Here is a 14,783-nt window from a genome sequence, read left to right on the forward strand (position 1 = left end):
TTTGGGTTTTTTTTTTTTTTTTTAGTTGGAGTCCCACTCTGATGCCCAGGCTGGAGTGCAGTGGCACACTCACGGCCACCTCAGTGTCAGCCTGCTGGGCTCCAGCAATCCTTCTGCCTCGGCCTTTCAAGTAGCTAGAACTACAGGCATGTGCTATCACACCCAGCTAGTTTTTTATTTATTGTAGAAACAGGGTATCACCCAGTTGCCTGGGCTGGTCTGGAACCTGCAGGCTCAGGCAATCCATTCGCTTTGGCCCCCAAAGTGCTGTGATTAAAGACTGGGTTCAGGGTTTTTGAAGACTCACTGCCTACTAATATTATACAGTGTCACTGGAACCCACGTAGGTACCGGTTACTTTACCCTTTTCTCTAGGCTTTCTTTCTTCAGCCACAATCAGTGTTGAAAGTTGTAATCTTGGTGTGATGAATATAGTTCCTACCAAGTTGGCAGATAACAATAACAATATCCCATTTTCTCTTTGTCTTAAGCATCAACAAATGTGTGTATAATTAATTATTATCTATACACACACATACACGTTTGTAATTTAGTAGAGGAAATTTTATGTTATAAATCCAGGCATGTTTGGCAGTTTCCATCTTGGCTTCCCATTGTAAGAGAACAGCTTTTGTTTGTATCACTGTGAGTCCAGGAAATTGACTCACCACAGCCAGAACAAGCTCCTAAGTTCTTTACAAGATGCTTCTCAAGGACACAAAAATTGTTTAAAAATGTGGCCATGAATCCACAATCACAAAATAATTGCTGCATTTAGAGATGAGCTAGTGGTTGAATGGGCAAATCAGACTGTACACTTAATATTTCCCTCATTCTAGAGAGTATATTATTAGCAAGACACCCACACATAAGTATTTGAAATGGAGGAAAAAAAAATTGTTCTATTTTGGCAACCAGTTTTAATAAGTATTATAAATTAATTTCTTGTGCTTAATCATATTTTTCCCCCCAGAAAATCTGGGTAATTATTCCTCCAAGTTAAGGAGTTAAGGGTTTTTGTTTTGTTTTGTTTTGTTTAAGGCTTTTAACTTCTTTTTTAAAGCCCAGTGCAGTCCTAAAGTATTTTGTAAAAGCCTTCCTGAATCCCACTGGGAGCTGTTTTGGATACCAACCTAGACACATCTTAAACCTATTTTCACAGACAGAATTGAACTGATGGCCTGTTCTGCAAATACAGATTCCTGGTTATCACGGCCCCAAGGGGGAACCGGTGAGTCCAGCCTATGCCTTTCCTGGACTTGGACCCTGCAGAAGCCAGATGGTTCCTTCCTGGCCACCACAGGTGGACCACGTGACTGGCCGTGGCCAATGACATGCGGTATAAGTGATGCGCTCCTGGGCATGTCTCCCATCACTCTGCCCATGTGGGGTGTCTGCTGAGACTGCTTTGGGCGGGTCCTATAGTGACCACGGAAGCCAGGACCAGGGCGGACCGCTGGGCACATGTGTAGGAGCCACTGAGTCTGGGATGTCTTTGCCATCCCACCCAGCCTCCCCCTGTGCTGAACTCATGTGGGGAAGAGCCTGCCCTGCTAGAGGCTCATGACTGGGAGAGGACACTGTAACCTCCAGAACCCAAGAATTAGGAGTGGCAAGCTTCTTCATGAGGTTCTGTATTAGTCAAGTGTTTTATCTTTAAAAGAAAAATGATGGCCAGGCACAGTGGCTCATGCCTATCATCCCAGCACTTTGAGAGGCCAAGGGGGGAGGATCACTTAAGTCCAGGAGCTCAAGACCAGCCTGGGCAACATAGCAAGACCTTGTCTTGACAAAAATAAAAATAAAAAAAATTAGTCAGGGGTGATGGCATGTGCCTGTAGTCTCTGCTACTCAGGAGGCTGAGGTGGGAGGATTGCTTGAACCCAAGAGGTAGAGGCTGTGGTAAGCTGTGATCATGTCACTGCATTCCAGCCTGGGTGACAGAGTGAGACCCCAACTCAAAAAAGAAAGAAAGAAAGTGGGAAGAGGAGAGGAGAAGGGAAGGGAGGAAAAAAATGAACTCTGAAGTTTTATTTTCTGAATATATTGGGGAACTAAACTTTCACTCAAGTCAGATTAGCCAAACACTGTATAATTTTATTCAGGATAGGACCGACAGATTTTAAGGCTGTTTTGAAATGGGAAAAACTAATTAAAGGTCTTCTGTGCTTCTGTTCAAGGGTGGCTCACACGTCTGCATACCAAACAGACCTGCCCGGTTCCCCTCTAAATGTGCTGCAGGAGATGGAAGATGAGAGATTTGTAACAGATGGAGTGGTCACCAAAAAGACTAAAGTAAAACACACAAAGATCTCAAGTCAAAAATTCTGTTTTCCATTTCTTAGGCCAAGCAGTTATTTCAGGGTGGCAAATACCTCTCTGCATATCTTCACTTTTTTTTAAGGATATGCTAAACTTTTACTTGTGTTAAGAATGTAGAGGTTCTTAAAATTAGTACAGTCATAGGGGATTTTGAAAAGGTATTTTGAAGTTTTAGATTTTTCTAAATCTAAAATATTATTGGTACCAACAGTTTCACTTTAAAAACATATTTTCAAATGTTTGTCTTGAGCCAGAAATAGTATTTTTAATGAAAACATTCCTGTCATAGAAAGTTGCAACCAAGATAAGATGTCTAAGCTAAATGCATTTGATGTGACTAAAAGCATTAAAGCTACACATCTCTAGCATAATAAAAAACGATTCTTTTTTTTTTTTAAAGGATCAGCTACATAGAGATAAGGGAAAAAATAGACTCTTTTTCTTCAAGCTGACATATGTGTATAATTTCAAGATTATAGTCATGTCCTTGCAAAAACAGCAAAGATTTATTCAAACTGCAAGAGTTCTAAATTAAGTTGCAGAGGAAGCCCTTCTCCCAAGCCATTTTGAACAGTATATATATGCTACCTACGTTTCTGTCCTAACTTCTAATATTATATATTCAGTGGTATCACTACTTGTACACAAAAATTATCAGCCAACATTTTTTGCCAAGACACAAACATCCTGTTGTTATTGAGTAGTCGAAGTTCTCTGGCCAGTTTTCAAGTTCCAGCTCAGTTTTCTGACAAGCAAAGAGGAATAAATAAATATTCAGGTGTAGGCTTCAACAGCACAGTTGTATTCTGACTTCACATGCTGACTGAGGGCCTGAGCTATTGCATCATCTTCCTTTTCATATTCCTGTCATTAAGAAGAGATGTTCAACTAACAATAATGTATTTAAAGAAAAAAATTAAAGTGAACTTTAGAAACCCACTTATCTGTAAATCACTGCTCAATCTCTCTCTTGCCAAGTTGAACCAAGACTAACCGATGTCTCCTAAATGCTGTCATAGCTGGCTTCTTATAAAGAATAAAAAACATAATTTCCTTTTATTCAGTATCCTAAATCAAATATAGAACAAAATAAAGCTTAGAAGACGAGTTCTAGCATAACAAAAATAGTACATGGTTTCTGGTCAAATTTGTATTTGTATCATCATTCAAATGCAAAACACAGGCTATGAAATAGGTTTTTGGATTTCAGTTTGAAGATATGGCCGGAACCTCAGGTGGCATTGCAATACACATGCAATTACAACTTTTCAGTCTTTCAATAGATTACCTCTATAACTACATTTTTGCAAAATCTCAGTCCTAAAGAACTGGTATAGTATACAACGGAGGTTGAAGACACTAACTAGTAAGCCTGTAGATTTGGATCCAGCTGCTAATTACTACCTCCTGACTGCGGGCAAGTTACTTACCATCTCTGAGCCTTATGCATAAAGTAGAAATAATAGAAACATCCGTTACAAGGACTGTTGTCAGCATCAAACAAAATAACTTACATATAATGCTTGGCACGGTGTCAACTTGTTGATAGTAGATGCTATCAACAGATGCTAATGATTCGTTTTAAAGAACTAATTATTTTGAAATCATATTTTTGCAATTACTCATAATCAACTTATTTTGCAGACAAAATAGCAATTCTCTAGCCATTACCTTTATTGCTGAAGTCATCAATCAACACAATTTCTGCTAAGTATTTCCTCGGAGTCCTCTTAATTACACTGTGGACCGTCCTCATGAGGGTTGACCATCCTTCATTATGGAAGACGATGACCACACTTGAAGTGAGCAGGTTCTCATCATAATGCCAATACTTGCATCTGCAAAAAGAAAATGTCATCATATTTATTTACAGGTTATCTATAATGTTGTGCTACAAGCTCACTTGATTATGTTTTCTGATCTTAAATATTATTGACACAACTAAGGAAAGTGAATAAAATACAGTCTTTAATTTTTTTTTTTTTTTGGAGTCAGGGTCTCACTCTGTCACCCAGGCTGGATTGCAGTGGTATGATCATGGTTTGCTGTAGTTTTGACCTCCTAGGCTCAAGCGATCCTTTCGCCTCAACCTCCCATGTAGATGAGACTACAGGTGTGTGCCACCATGCCTGGCTAATTTTTTATCTTTTGTAGAGACTGGTCTCAAATCCTGGGCTCAACTGATCCTCCTTTCTTGGCCTCCCAGAGTGCTGGGATTATAGGCATAAGCCCCCATGCCTGGCCCAATCTTTAATATATTTAACAGAAACACAAGATAGGAGACAGAAGCTGCTATGAGATAAAGTCATTCTAGATTAAGCTACTTCATGACCAGTGCTCATTTTGTGATGAAAAAGAACTAATTTATGAATTTATGCTGAGGACACTTAAGATAGTATTTACAGCTACCCGTTGTTTTTTTCAGGACCTAGATCTCAGTTTATTTTCCTTTTGAAATGAGCTTTTGGTGTAAGAGATTTATTTCACTTGCTGTAAATAAACCATTATGTTACTGTGCTCAAAAGCTGTCCTATGTGGTCAGAATATTCAGGAAAAAAAAAATCAAACAGGCTGACCTGGGACACACAGCAGGCACCCACAATTTTACTATGAAAACAAAGTTCTGATATTGTTTAGAGACGCTGGATTGGCTCAAAAAGGCTGTTCTACACAAAACTATTTGCACCAACTGTAGCAGGAGTAAAGTTGCCAGGATCCTCTTCCTGAATGGGGAAAACCCCAAAAGAGGCCTAAGAAAGACCCAGGAGCCAGGAAGGCTCAGGAGTCATGAATGCAAGATTCTAGAAAGGGCTTTCAAGTATCCCAGAGTTGGGAGGAGCCCAACGCTCTTCCAGAATAAATTTAAAAATACAGCCATGGAGAAATGCATCTTGTGGGAAGATGTGAGAAGTGTTTCTGGAGAGAAACTGAGGTGGCAGAATGAGGTGTGTCTAATTTTACATGGTTAGGGATAATAATCCCCAAACAAACTGTAACCCAGATGGAGTCTGAAAACATTCTTCTTCCTCTGACTCTAACGGGTGGGAAAGACAGCAGTGTGGATTTACAACAGACACCAGAATTGGTGGAAACATTTAAAACACGGATGGAGATTTGGGACTAGCTGGTCTCTAAGGCAAGAGATTGGGGAAACAGGCAAGAGGGAGTGAGAGCATAGAAGGACTGAAGTGGGGAGGGGGTGGGCGAGATGCCTTCGTTGTCCTGGGGACCTCCCGGCCCTGCATTCTTGAAGGACAGAGGCAGGAGAGCTGGAACAGAGTGTGCGGTGCAGTTTGTCCACATCCTCTCAGCCCTGTACAGTTTAGAAATAATAATCCAAAAAATGTCAACTAGATTGTGTGCAGTAACAGCTCTTGGTGGATATTTCTCTCTCTTTTCTTATATTCTTTCTCTTAAGAATTACAAAAGTGCAGCAGGTGGCAGACACTCTTGCTGCTGTCCTGCCCATGGTGCCCTTCTGAATGTATCTTCTCTTTAATAAATCTACCTTTCTTAGCTCATAGAAAAATAAGTAATTGCCAAAGTAATGCGCAGCTTGTTGTCCAAAATTCAAACAACACGGAAGTTTATAAGATGGGGGTGAATGCTCCCTCCCTCACTCCCTCCACAGTTTTGGTCGTTCCATAGTCTTGGTGCCTCCAAATTTTCCACCTCCTGCTACCCCATGGAGCTTGTGCTACCCTCTTCTGTGCAAGAGGAATGTCCCCTCGTAGGTGTCAAGTCGCACCCCCTAGAGAAAGTCACCAGTAATACCTCCCTGATATGTTTCTAGATTTTTGTATTTATGCACGCGTCTGTAAATATATACAACACACTCAAATTAGTCCACATAGATTCTTCTTCCATGTGTGTATATAGACCTATCCTGCTCTTTTTAATGCTGTATAATATTCCACAGTATAATCTCTAATCTATTTAATCATTTCCTCATTGATGGGCATTTCAGTTGATCCTACAAACACTGTCCATCTTTATGCAAGTATCCCCATGCCTTGCACGGGAATCTTCCTTCCCAAATGCTCAGGTCTGTGAGTTCACTTGGGAAGGAGCCTCACCTAGCAGCCCAGCATCACGTTCCTGGCAGCTAGCACATGGCATGGCTCCATCATTAATTCTTGAATTGCTTTGGAGATAATATTTTTGAATATTTTCTTCAGTGCATTGATGTCATGCTCCCAGAACCAAATTTTCTCTCTTCCCTTTGGAAAATATAAAGTGATTTCCCACCTCCAGTTCTCTAAAATCTCTCCCTAACACCTCTAGATCACAGCACTTCCTCTCAGACTCATCTGACAGGGTCCTCATCTGGTGTTGTAAGAGACTTTAAAGACCTTGAAAAATCAAGGCACTCTTAAGAGATGATTGTTATAAAACTTGCAATGCAGGAATCACTCTTGCCGATGGCTAAGAAGAAAAGAAAAAGGAAACAACAAAAAAACAAATAAACTGCCCACTCCTTGCTTTTCATTACTTTATTCCACTTTTAAAACCACTGTTTTGGTTGCCTTTGCAGACGCCACCTGGGACACACCTCTGGAATGGCTCCTGCTTCTCTGAAAGCTGCCCTGTTTCTGAGGTCCTCTTCTCCAAGAACCTCCTCAAACCAGAGTTCCCAAGGAGAAGCAACCATGTGACGTCATCCCTCGGCCAGCAGAAGGGACCAGTGGTGAATGCATCTCAGCTGGGCCAATCTGAGTCCATCTCTCTGGACTTGGAGCTTCCAAGATGCTAGCTGGTTTTCCTAGGCTCTTGCACTCTAAGGCCAAGGGCCAGGCAGTTATTTTCACGGAGAGGTGGAAAGAGAAAGAAGTGGAGATAAGGGTTCACGAACTTCCAGAGATGGAGCATGTGACTTGGGCTCTTGACCTTTTCTCCCCATTGTAATTTTAGATTCAGGGTAGACACATGCATGTTCATTACATGGCTGGTTCCATGAGTTTGCTATTCTGAATGAACACACGAGTACAGGTATCTTTTGTATATACTGATTTCTTTTCTTTTGAATAAATACATAGCAGTGGGATTGCTGGGTTAAATGGTAATCCAATTTCTAGTTCTTTAAGAATTCTCCATACTGTTTTCCAGAGAGGTTGAACTATTTACAATCCCACCAACAGTGGATGAGTGTTGCCTTTTCTCTGCAGGCGTGCCAACATCTGTTGTTCTTTGAGTCTATAGTAACAGTCATTCTGACTGGTGTGAGGTGATATCTCATTGTGGTTTTAATTTGCATTTCCCCGATGATTAGTGATATGGAGCATTTTTTTTCATGTGTGTGGGCCGCTTGAGTGTCTTCTTTTGAGAAGGTTCTCAATTTCTACTTATGAGTCTCCCACAACCATCACGTGTACTTCTGGGTCTTGGCTTCTATGGGATATGCCTGTATCCTCTCAGCAAGGAGTTTCTCCCCACACTTTTATTTTTTAGCTTAAGCTAGTTAAACAGATTTGCTTCTGGGCAAATAATCCATGTCTCACACGCTACTCTTGACATTTTGGGACATTTTGGTTTACCGATCGGTTGATTAAAAGTCAGTGAAAAGCTCTATCTTTTCTTAAAATTTGAGATTATTGGAGATCTTCCTCTATGGTTTTTAAAGTTATAAAAACATGAGCTGGAGATAGAAGCCGTATTACTTGGTAGGTCTTAAAAATAGTTTTATAAAAACACAAAACTGAGCTTAAGAGAATTACATATGCTAACCAAACAAGAAACTGATATATAAAATATTGGCTTGAAATAAAAAAAAACCAAACAGATTTTCATGTGACTGGAAACTCTTCCTGCAAATTCTGATTATAATCACAAGGCTGCCAGGTGAATGCAGAATCTGCTTTAATGGCTGGCGCCTTAGTTTGGAAAAGCTCCATGCATCCTCCTCTACTACAGGGTGTGCTGAACAGACTAAATTCACCTTGGCCGATTCGGGACCCCTCTGGGACAGCTGGGGGTACCATGATCACATCTTTCCTTTGGCTCTCTTATTCTAACCCCCATGTGGACTCCTTTCTTCTTGGTAATACTGCATATTCTTTCTTTTCACTAGGCACAATAAAATTCAGGTTATAGTTTGTTTTTTATTTCGTCATTTTTCTCAAACTCTACCACAATTCCTTGAAAAGTTTGTATTCTTCTCCTTGGCTACTGGAAACCCTAAGATAACCTAGTTCTTTCTAAAATATGTTCCCCAATGCTCTCGTCAACCAATCCTCCCTTGAAAGTCAAAGTTAAGTCTGTAATAATAGAACTGATTCCTCCTTATCATCTGCAAGATGAAAATATCAACAAAACTAACCCTCAGAAGGTCTGCTCTTGGCCAGCACAGCATTTTCATGTATTATGTCAACACTCAATACATATTTGTTGATTTGATTCCACAGACTTTTTTCTGGGAATACTCTTTTCTTCAAGTGTTGAACTATATTACAGAACATCATCCATTTCTTTATTAATGAATTCAACATTAATGAAAAGGGGAACTGAACTTCTGCCCTATTTGGGGTTGAAAGTAAAAATCAATGAGCACAGAATTACTGGTTAAGTCAGCAAAGGTATTTCAAATGAATCACCTTTCAAGATGGCACCGGGTAATTGAGAAAGTGTGGCTGTTGTTAACTATGATCCCGGCTTTGGCAAGTGTTGTTGGTCCCAGCTGGAAGGCGGGACACCAGGGCAAATATGAGGGCAGGCCCTCGGTGGCTGGAGCGCACCATGCCTGCAATCCCAGCAGGCCCGCCTCTCCCAGCCAGCTCAATCTAAACAAAACACGTATGTGCCATGTGAGCAGGGCTTTAAGACAAGGACTCCCAGTTCTAGCCAGGTTGCTGCATCTAAACTTCTCCTGGGACAGATTTTGTTCTCCGAGGAAGAGAGTTGAGATGCACAGAATTATTTTAATATTTCCTGTTCAAATAACCCATGGGTTGGAAGAAAGGGGGCCATTTTTAGCAGAGAAGCACGACAGGCCCAGAAACCCCCAGCTCACCATGGCTGCATCCTGAGGCTGGAGCTGCACGGAGAGCCCGTAGCCACCACTGCTTTATGGGTTTGCATCACAGAGCACCCCTGCTGTCTGCCCAGCCCATGGTGGCCTCCTCTGAACCATGGTTCACCAAAAAGCTTGCAGTTGTGTTTATTTCCAGCTTCTCTGAGGTAGCTGGTTTCCTGGCACTCCCACAGCCAGAGGACACAGCTGTCCACGCATCAGCCATGATGTCACCTTTCTTCCCTTGTTCCCCACCCAGAGCTCAGCTGCCAGCGATCATCACTCGCAGTCACTGTCTGGTTCGAATTCACAGCTCCAGAACAGCCAGAGTTGTAAGACTGCACTGTCGTGGGACCATGCAGCATCCAGGCTCTGCCTTGAACAGCGTGCATGGACTCTGGGGACGTAGTAGGATTTTAGAGACCACCTCGACTCAGCCACCCCCGACTTCTCTTTTCCTTGTTTCCTAAGCCGTCTAGGTGAGAGGAGCTTGCTCTCCATACTGACACACCTGAGTAGCACAGAGCGAGGAACTCACAGCTGGCAGTGTCCCCGGGGAGACTATTTCCCTGGGGACACTGGGGGTTATCAGGGGCTCCAGTCATGGAATTGGGGCGCCCCGGCTGCCTGGGCAGCAGAGGAGAGACCCTTGCAGTCAGCCACGCAGAAGGGATATACGGCCTGTGAGGAATCCAAGAGGAGGCTTCCTGGGTGTGACCCACATCCCCAGCCGACGCTCAGACAAGCAGTGAAGAATCTGAGGGAGCTGAAATTTTTGCAGAGGAGACGGTGTTTGAGCCGGTTTGCTATTAGTTACTGTGATCTCATTTCATCCCAGACTGCGGGATCACAGTTCTAACAGCTCTTACAGTTTTCAAAGCACTTCCATGCGAACGATCTCAACTGCGTGCCACAGTGACCCTGTGACAGGTAAGAAGGGCAGTCATTATTATCATTCTTCATTCTACACGAGGAAACCAAGGCTCTTCTATGTTATGTGATTCATTCAAAGTCACAGGTTAGTAACAGGGGCGAGATTTAAAAATGAATCCTTTGACTCTAAGGTTCTTTCCCTAAACCTAACTATAAGATTACTAAGAATTCCACACAAATATGTGGCTAAAAAACAAATAGGAGCCGGGCTCGGTGGCTCAGCCTGTAATCCCGTGCCTTTGGGAGGCTGAGGTGAGTGGATTGCCCGAGCCCGCGGGGTCGAGACCCGCCTGGGCAGCGAGACCTCATCTCTATAATAAATAAAAAAAAATTAGCTGGGTGTGGTAGCACACACCTGTAGTTCCGGACTCGGAAGGCTGAGGCGGAAGGACCGCTGGAGCCCAGCAGGTCGAGGCTGCAGTGGCCGGGAGCGGCCACTGCACTCCAGTCTGGGTGACAGAGTGAGATTCCAACTCAAAACAAACAAACAAACAAATAGGAAAAGGAATTCCTATTTTCACCCACTACCCAGGGACGGCACAGTCACTAACAGAGTGACCTCACACAGCTCAGAGGACATCTGCTTGAGTTTAAGGGTTGTGGATAGTAAACATGTTTGGGAAAATGAGGAACATTGAGCTATGTCTGTTGGGTAACTGTTTTCAAATTTTCTCCTTTTGAAAAAGAAAACATACTCGGACAGATGTGTCCAGTTAATGATTTGAAATCTCAAACCACAATTTAGGGAAAAAAATCTGGCAGGGAGTCCTAGGACTGGACATATGTTCTTGTACAATTCTTCAAAACTCCCTGGGAAAGGGAAAAAGAATATTTCACAGTGTGTGCCATATGTCTACAGTCATATTGGACGCTCATTCCAAATATGAAGTTCACATGCCACATTCTGTGTCCTAGAAGCACAGTGTACCAAACACCAGTCTATCTGAGCAGAAGCCGCAGGAGGACTGACCAACACTGGGTACCATGCATGGACAAGCAGACACTACCCAAGTCTGAGCAAATAAAGGCTTGCATCTTTGACTGAGTTATTAATTCGTCCTGCACTTTATTCCCCAAAGGACTTCGGGCAGCTTACAAAGACACACGGAGCAAAACATTATCAGAAAGGTTAAAAATAGGAGGGAAAAAAAGATGGATAAAGAAAGAATGAGGGAAATATTAAGGAACCAAAGTGAGGTTTTTAATTTTAATTTTTTTTATGCCCAGTCTGGACGGAGGGGAGGGGAGTGACATGCTGGCAGCTCACCACAGCCTTGACCTCCTGGGCCTCAGCCCCCTCAGTAGCAGAGGCTACAGGCACGAGCCACCATGCCTGGCTAATTTAAAAAATTTTTTTTGGTAGAGATGAGGTCTCACTTTGCTGCCCAGGCTGGTTTTGAACTTCTGGACTCAAGCAATCCTCCCACCTTGGCTTCCCAAAGTGTTGGGATTACAGGCGTGAGCCATTGCACCTGGCCAAGAATGAGGTTGTAAATGTGTACAATAGAGAGCCAAGTCCTCTTGCATGCACAGCTCTGGGGCCCAACTGGCAATGAACACGTCTAAATAGCACCCCTGAGCTGCACAACATGATGAGTGGGACACATTCCCTACCCCGCTGCTGAGAGACTTCTTGTGAGTAAGCCACGGCTTGGCCTGAGTTTTCTAGCATGAAAACATGGTCAGGTCTGCGTTTAACAAACCAGTTGTTCAGAAGAAGTGCAATATTCTTGGTGTGAAGACCAGATGGGCTTTTTTTTTTTTTTTTAAACAGGGGCCTCCTTATGGAAGATGCAGTAATGAGTCTCACTGGGCTGCCTCTTATGAAGGCTTCAATGGAGACCAGTGGCATTGGACCAATGTGCAAGACAGTAAAAACGGTTGTGCAGAGAACACGTTGGGAATTTAAGTTCAACACAGATTTGGAAATCACACTTTACAAACATTCCTTAAAATGTTTACTGAGTCATCTTCTATTCGATGTTTCATGGCTCCGCAAGTGATGATGTGCCTTCTCAAGGTACTCTAATTACAAGCAGGGCGCTACATCAACCTTACAGAAGGCTTGCATCTCCAACAGCACATGTCGACACTGTTAGTGACCGACGGGGTACACGTGTGCTAGAGGTAGCTGTTACTTTAGGCTGGGGCAAGTCAATAATTTCCCAAGAGGCAATTGTTAGCTGTTGCAGGGGTTATCGAGATAAGGTATAATATTTACTTACAGGAGCCCTAAACATTGATTGATACGAATGTCCCTAGAGCAAAATGAGATTTGTTAGGTCGTTTTTTGAAGGCTCTCTCAACCATAAACCTCTGATTTAAAACGTGGAAAAGAAAGTATGTAACGTACAACAGTTAGCGTTTATTAATTCACAGAATGGGCAACTTCTAGGACTAATAAGAATATATTAGCTATGTTTAGTCATTTATGTTGTTAAAGATATTAGGAAACCAAGCAGTTAGCTTAGCATATAACATAATTGATACGTAGGAGATGTTTAATAAATATTGTGAAGGAGAAAATTTGGTAATACTATTTCAAAAAAAACCATTAAAGCAGTCTACCTCATTTCTGGCATTAATAGAGTTATCTTTACTTCTCTCTTACATCACTGCTGCATTGCCATGGTCCAGAAAATCAAATCCTTCTGAGGCTAACAAGTCACCAAGAGTGGGTTGAAGTTAGCTATCCAATGGCCCACGGCTCAAAAATGGGATGGGATTTTAAGAACCGAGAGGGTATGTGGTTCTCATGCAGAAGAAGGTAAAGACCAGGACATCTCAAAACAAAATTTTGAAAACCATTTCAGTTCAGCAACCCCAAGGACTTAACACATGCAAGTATGACAAGTGAGCTGTGGCTATCACCTTGAAACAGTGTCTATCAGATGCATTTTCTCCAAGAGTCCCTGGATTTCTCAGTTGACAGCCCACCTGCAGGGGAGACCACTACCAAGAGGGAAAGAAAAGAATCAAAGGAAAGGGACAGGCAAATCTGTGTACGAGGGAAAGGCATAGGAACAGAGAGTGGGTGGGCAGCCCAGGGGGACTCCAAAATTGACTGACCACCACCAAGAAAAGAAGACAGTCGTCCATCTCTTCCTAGTGATTCCATGAGTTTGTTCTCTTAGATTATCAATGGTGAGTTCACAGAGACTGAGCCACAAGCTTGTTCCTCACAGCATTGTTTATAATCATGAGTAACTGGGAATGACTAAATGCCCAAAATTTTAAAAATGAGTAAAGAAAAAAAAGTTTTAATGGTATTTATGAAATAATGAAAACCTCATCTTAAAAAAAATACTATCTGGCTGATAGAAATATCGGTGATTTTTTTTCCTCCTTTTAAAGATTCTCTTTTTTTCTTTTAGAGACAGGCTCTCACTGTTGCTCAGGCTGGAGTGCAGTGGCACGATCACGAGTCACTACGGCCTCGACCTCCTAGACTCACGTGATCCTTCCGCTCCAGCCTCCCGAGTAGCTGAGACTACAGGGACGCACTACCACACCTGGTTAACTTTTAAATTTTGTTAAAGACGGTCAGTGTCTCACTACATTGCCCAGGCTGGTTTCAAACTCCTGGCCTCAAATGATTCTCCCACCTTGGCCTCTCAAAGCATTGAGATTACAGGTGTGAACCACCACACCTGGCCTTTTAAATATTCCATGTAAACAAACATCTTTCCTTTTTTTCCAAAAGGGTTAAAAATAAAATTGCTTCTTAAGATAACTACAAGTGAGCAGAGCATTTCTCTGGCAGCTGCTGAATCGGCAAACCTCTGGGGCAAGAGATCGATATTGACACCTCTTTTCTTATACAGATGAGCACATCAAGGCTGTCCCTGGAACAAGCATGCCACCTTACTAACAGAATCACATGGAACGCTGGTGCCTGCTCTGTCAATGGCTTTGCTGGAATGCGTCTATTCTAAGAAGCAAGGGCATGTTTTTTAAGCGTTACTATCTATACCCATTCTCGTTCCAATCCGATAGCAGGATAATGGAAAGATTTGCAAATGACACTGAAGGGCCTGTCGCTCTGCACTGCTGCCCGTTTCCTCCATCCTGATGTTACTGGCTATTCCATCTTTGGACGCAGCCCTTCCCAGCAGTGGTTAGACGAACAGTTCTCAGAAGGTGGGGGCAGCTGGAAGCTGAGGCCTGTGCACTTCTGCGGGAAAGGAAACACAAGCACAGGCACGAGCTCTGCTGGAAGGAATCCTTCACGGGGCAGCTGCCAGCATTTGGTGGCTTATAAATCCAAAGACAAGAGCCAGTGCTTCTAAGTTCCAGCATCACATTCCAAACGTTACTGAGCAAATACGCTTAATGAGCATCACTTCAAAAAGAAGATTTTTCATGACATGGAAAAACTGTACCTTTTGCTGGAAAAGAAAATCTATCAGAAGACTTAGAAAACCTAGACGGTCTGAAAGAATTTTAAGACAGGTTCAATTATGCTTCTCAAGAGTAAGACAGTGTGCCTTTCAAATTCCTGTAGAGCCATAAAAGCAGTCAT

At 42.5% G+C, this 14,783-nt stretch overlaps 1 protein-coding gene across 2 annotated transcripts in view; it reads right to left on the reverse strand.

The window, feature by feature from the left end:
* Window positions 1–14,783, reverse strand: part of GALNT7 (polypeptide N-acetylgalactosaminyltransferase 7) — a 66,901-nt gene that overhangs the window by 28,921 nt on the left and 23,197 nt on the right. For both annotated transcript variants that reach the window (XM_021718604.1, XM_021718605.1), the window contains exon 2: window positions 3,994–4,160. In XM_021718604.1, coding sequence (XP_021574279.1) covers window positions 3,994–4,160 — 167 coding nt within the window. The remainder of the gene's footprint in view (window positions 1–3,993; window positions 4,161–14,783) is intronic.

This window comes from Carlito syrichta, unplaced genomic scaffold (genome assembly GCF_000164805.1).
Source record: "Carlito syrichta isolate Samal-C Ts95f unplaced genomic scaffold, Tarsius_syrichta-2.0.1 Scaffold313001, whole genome shotgun sequence".
In the NCBI taxonomy this organism is placed as follows: Eukaryota; Metazoa; Chordata; class Mammalia; order Primates; family Tarsiidae; genus Carlito; species Carlito syrichta.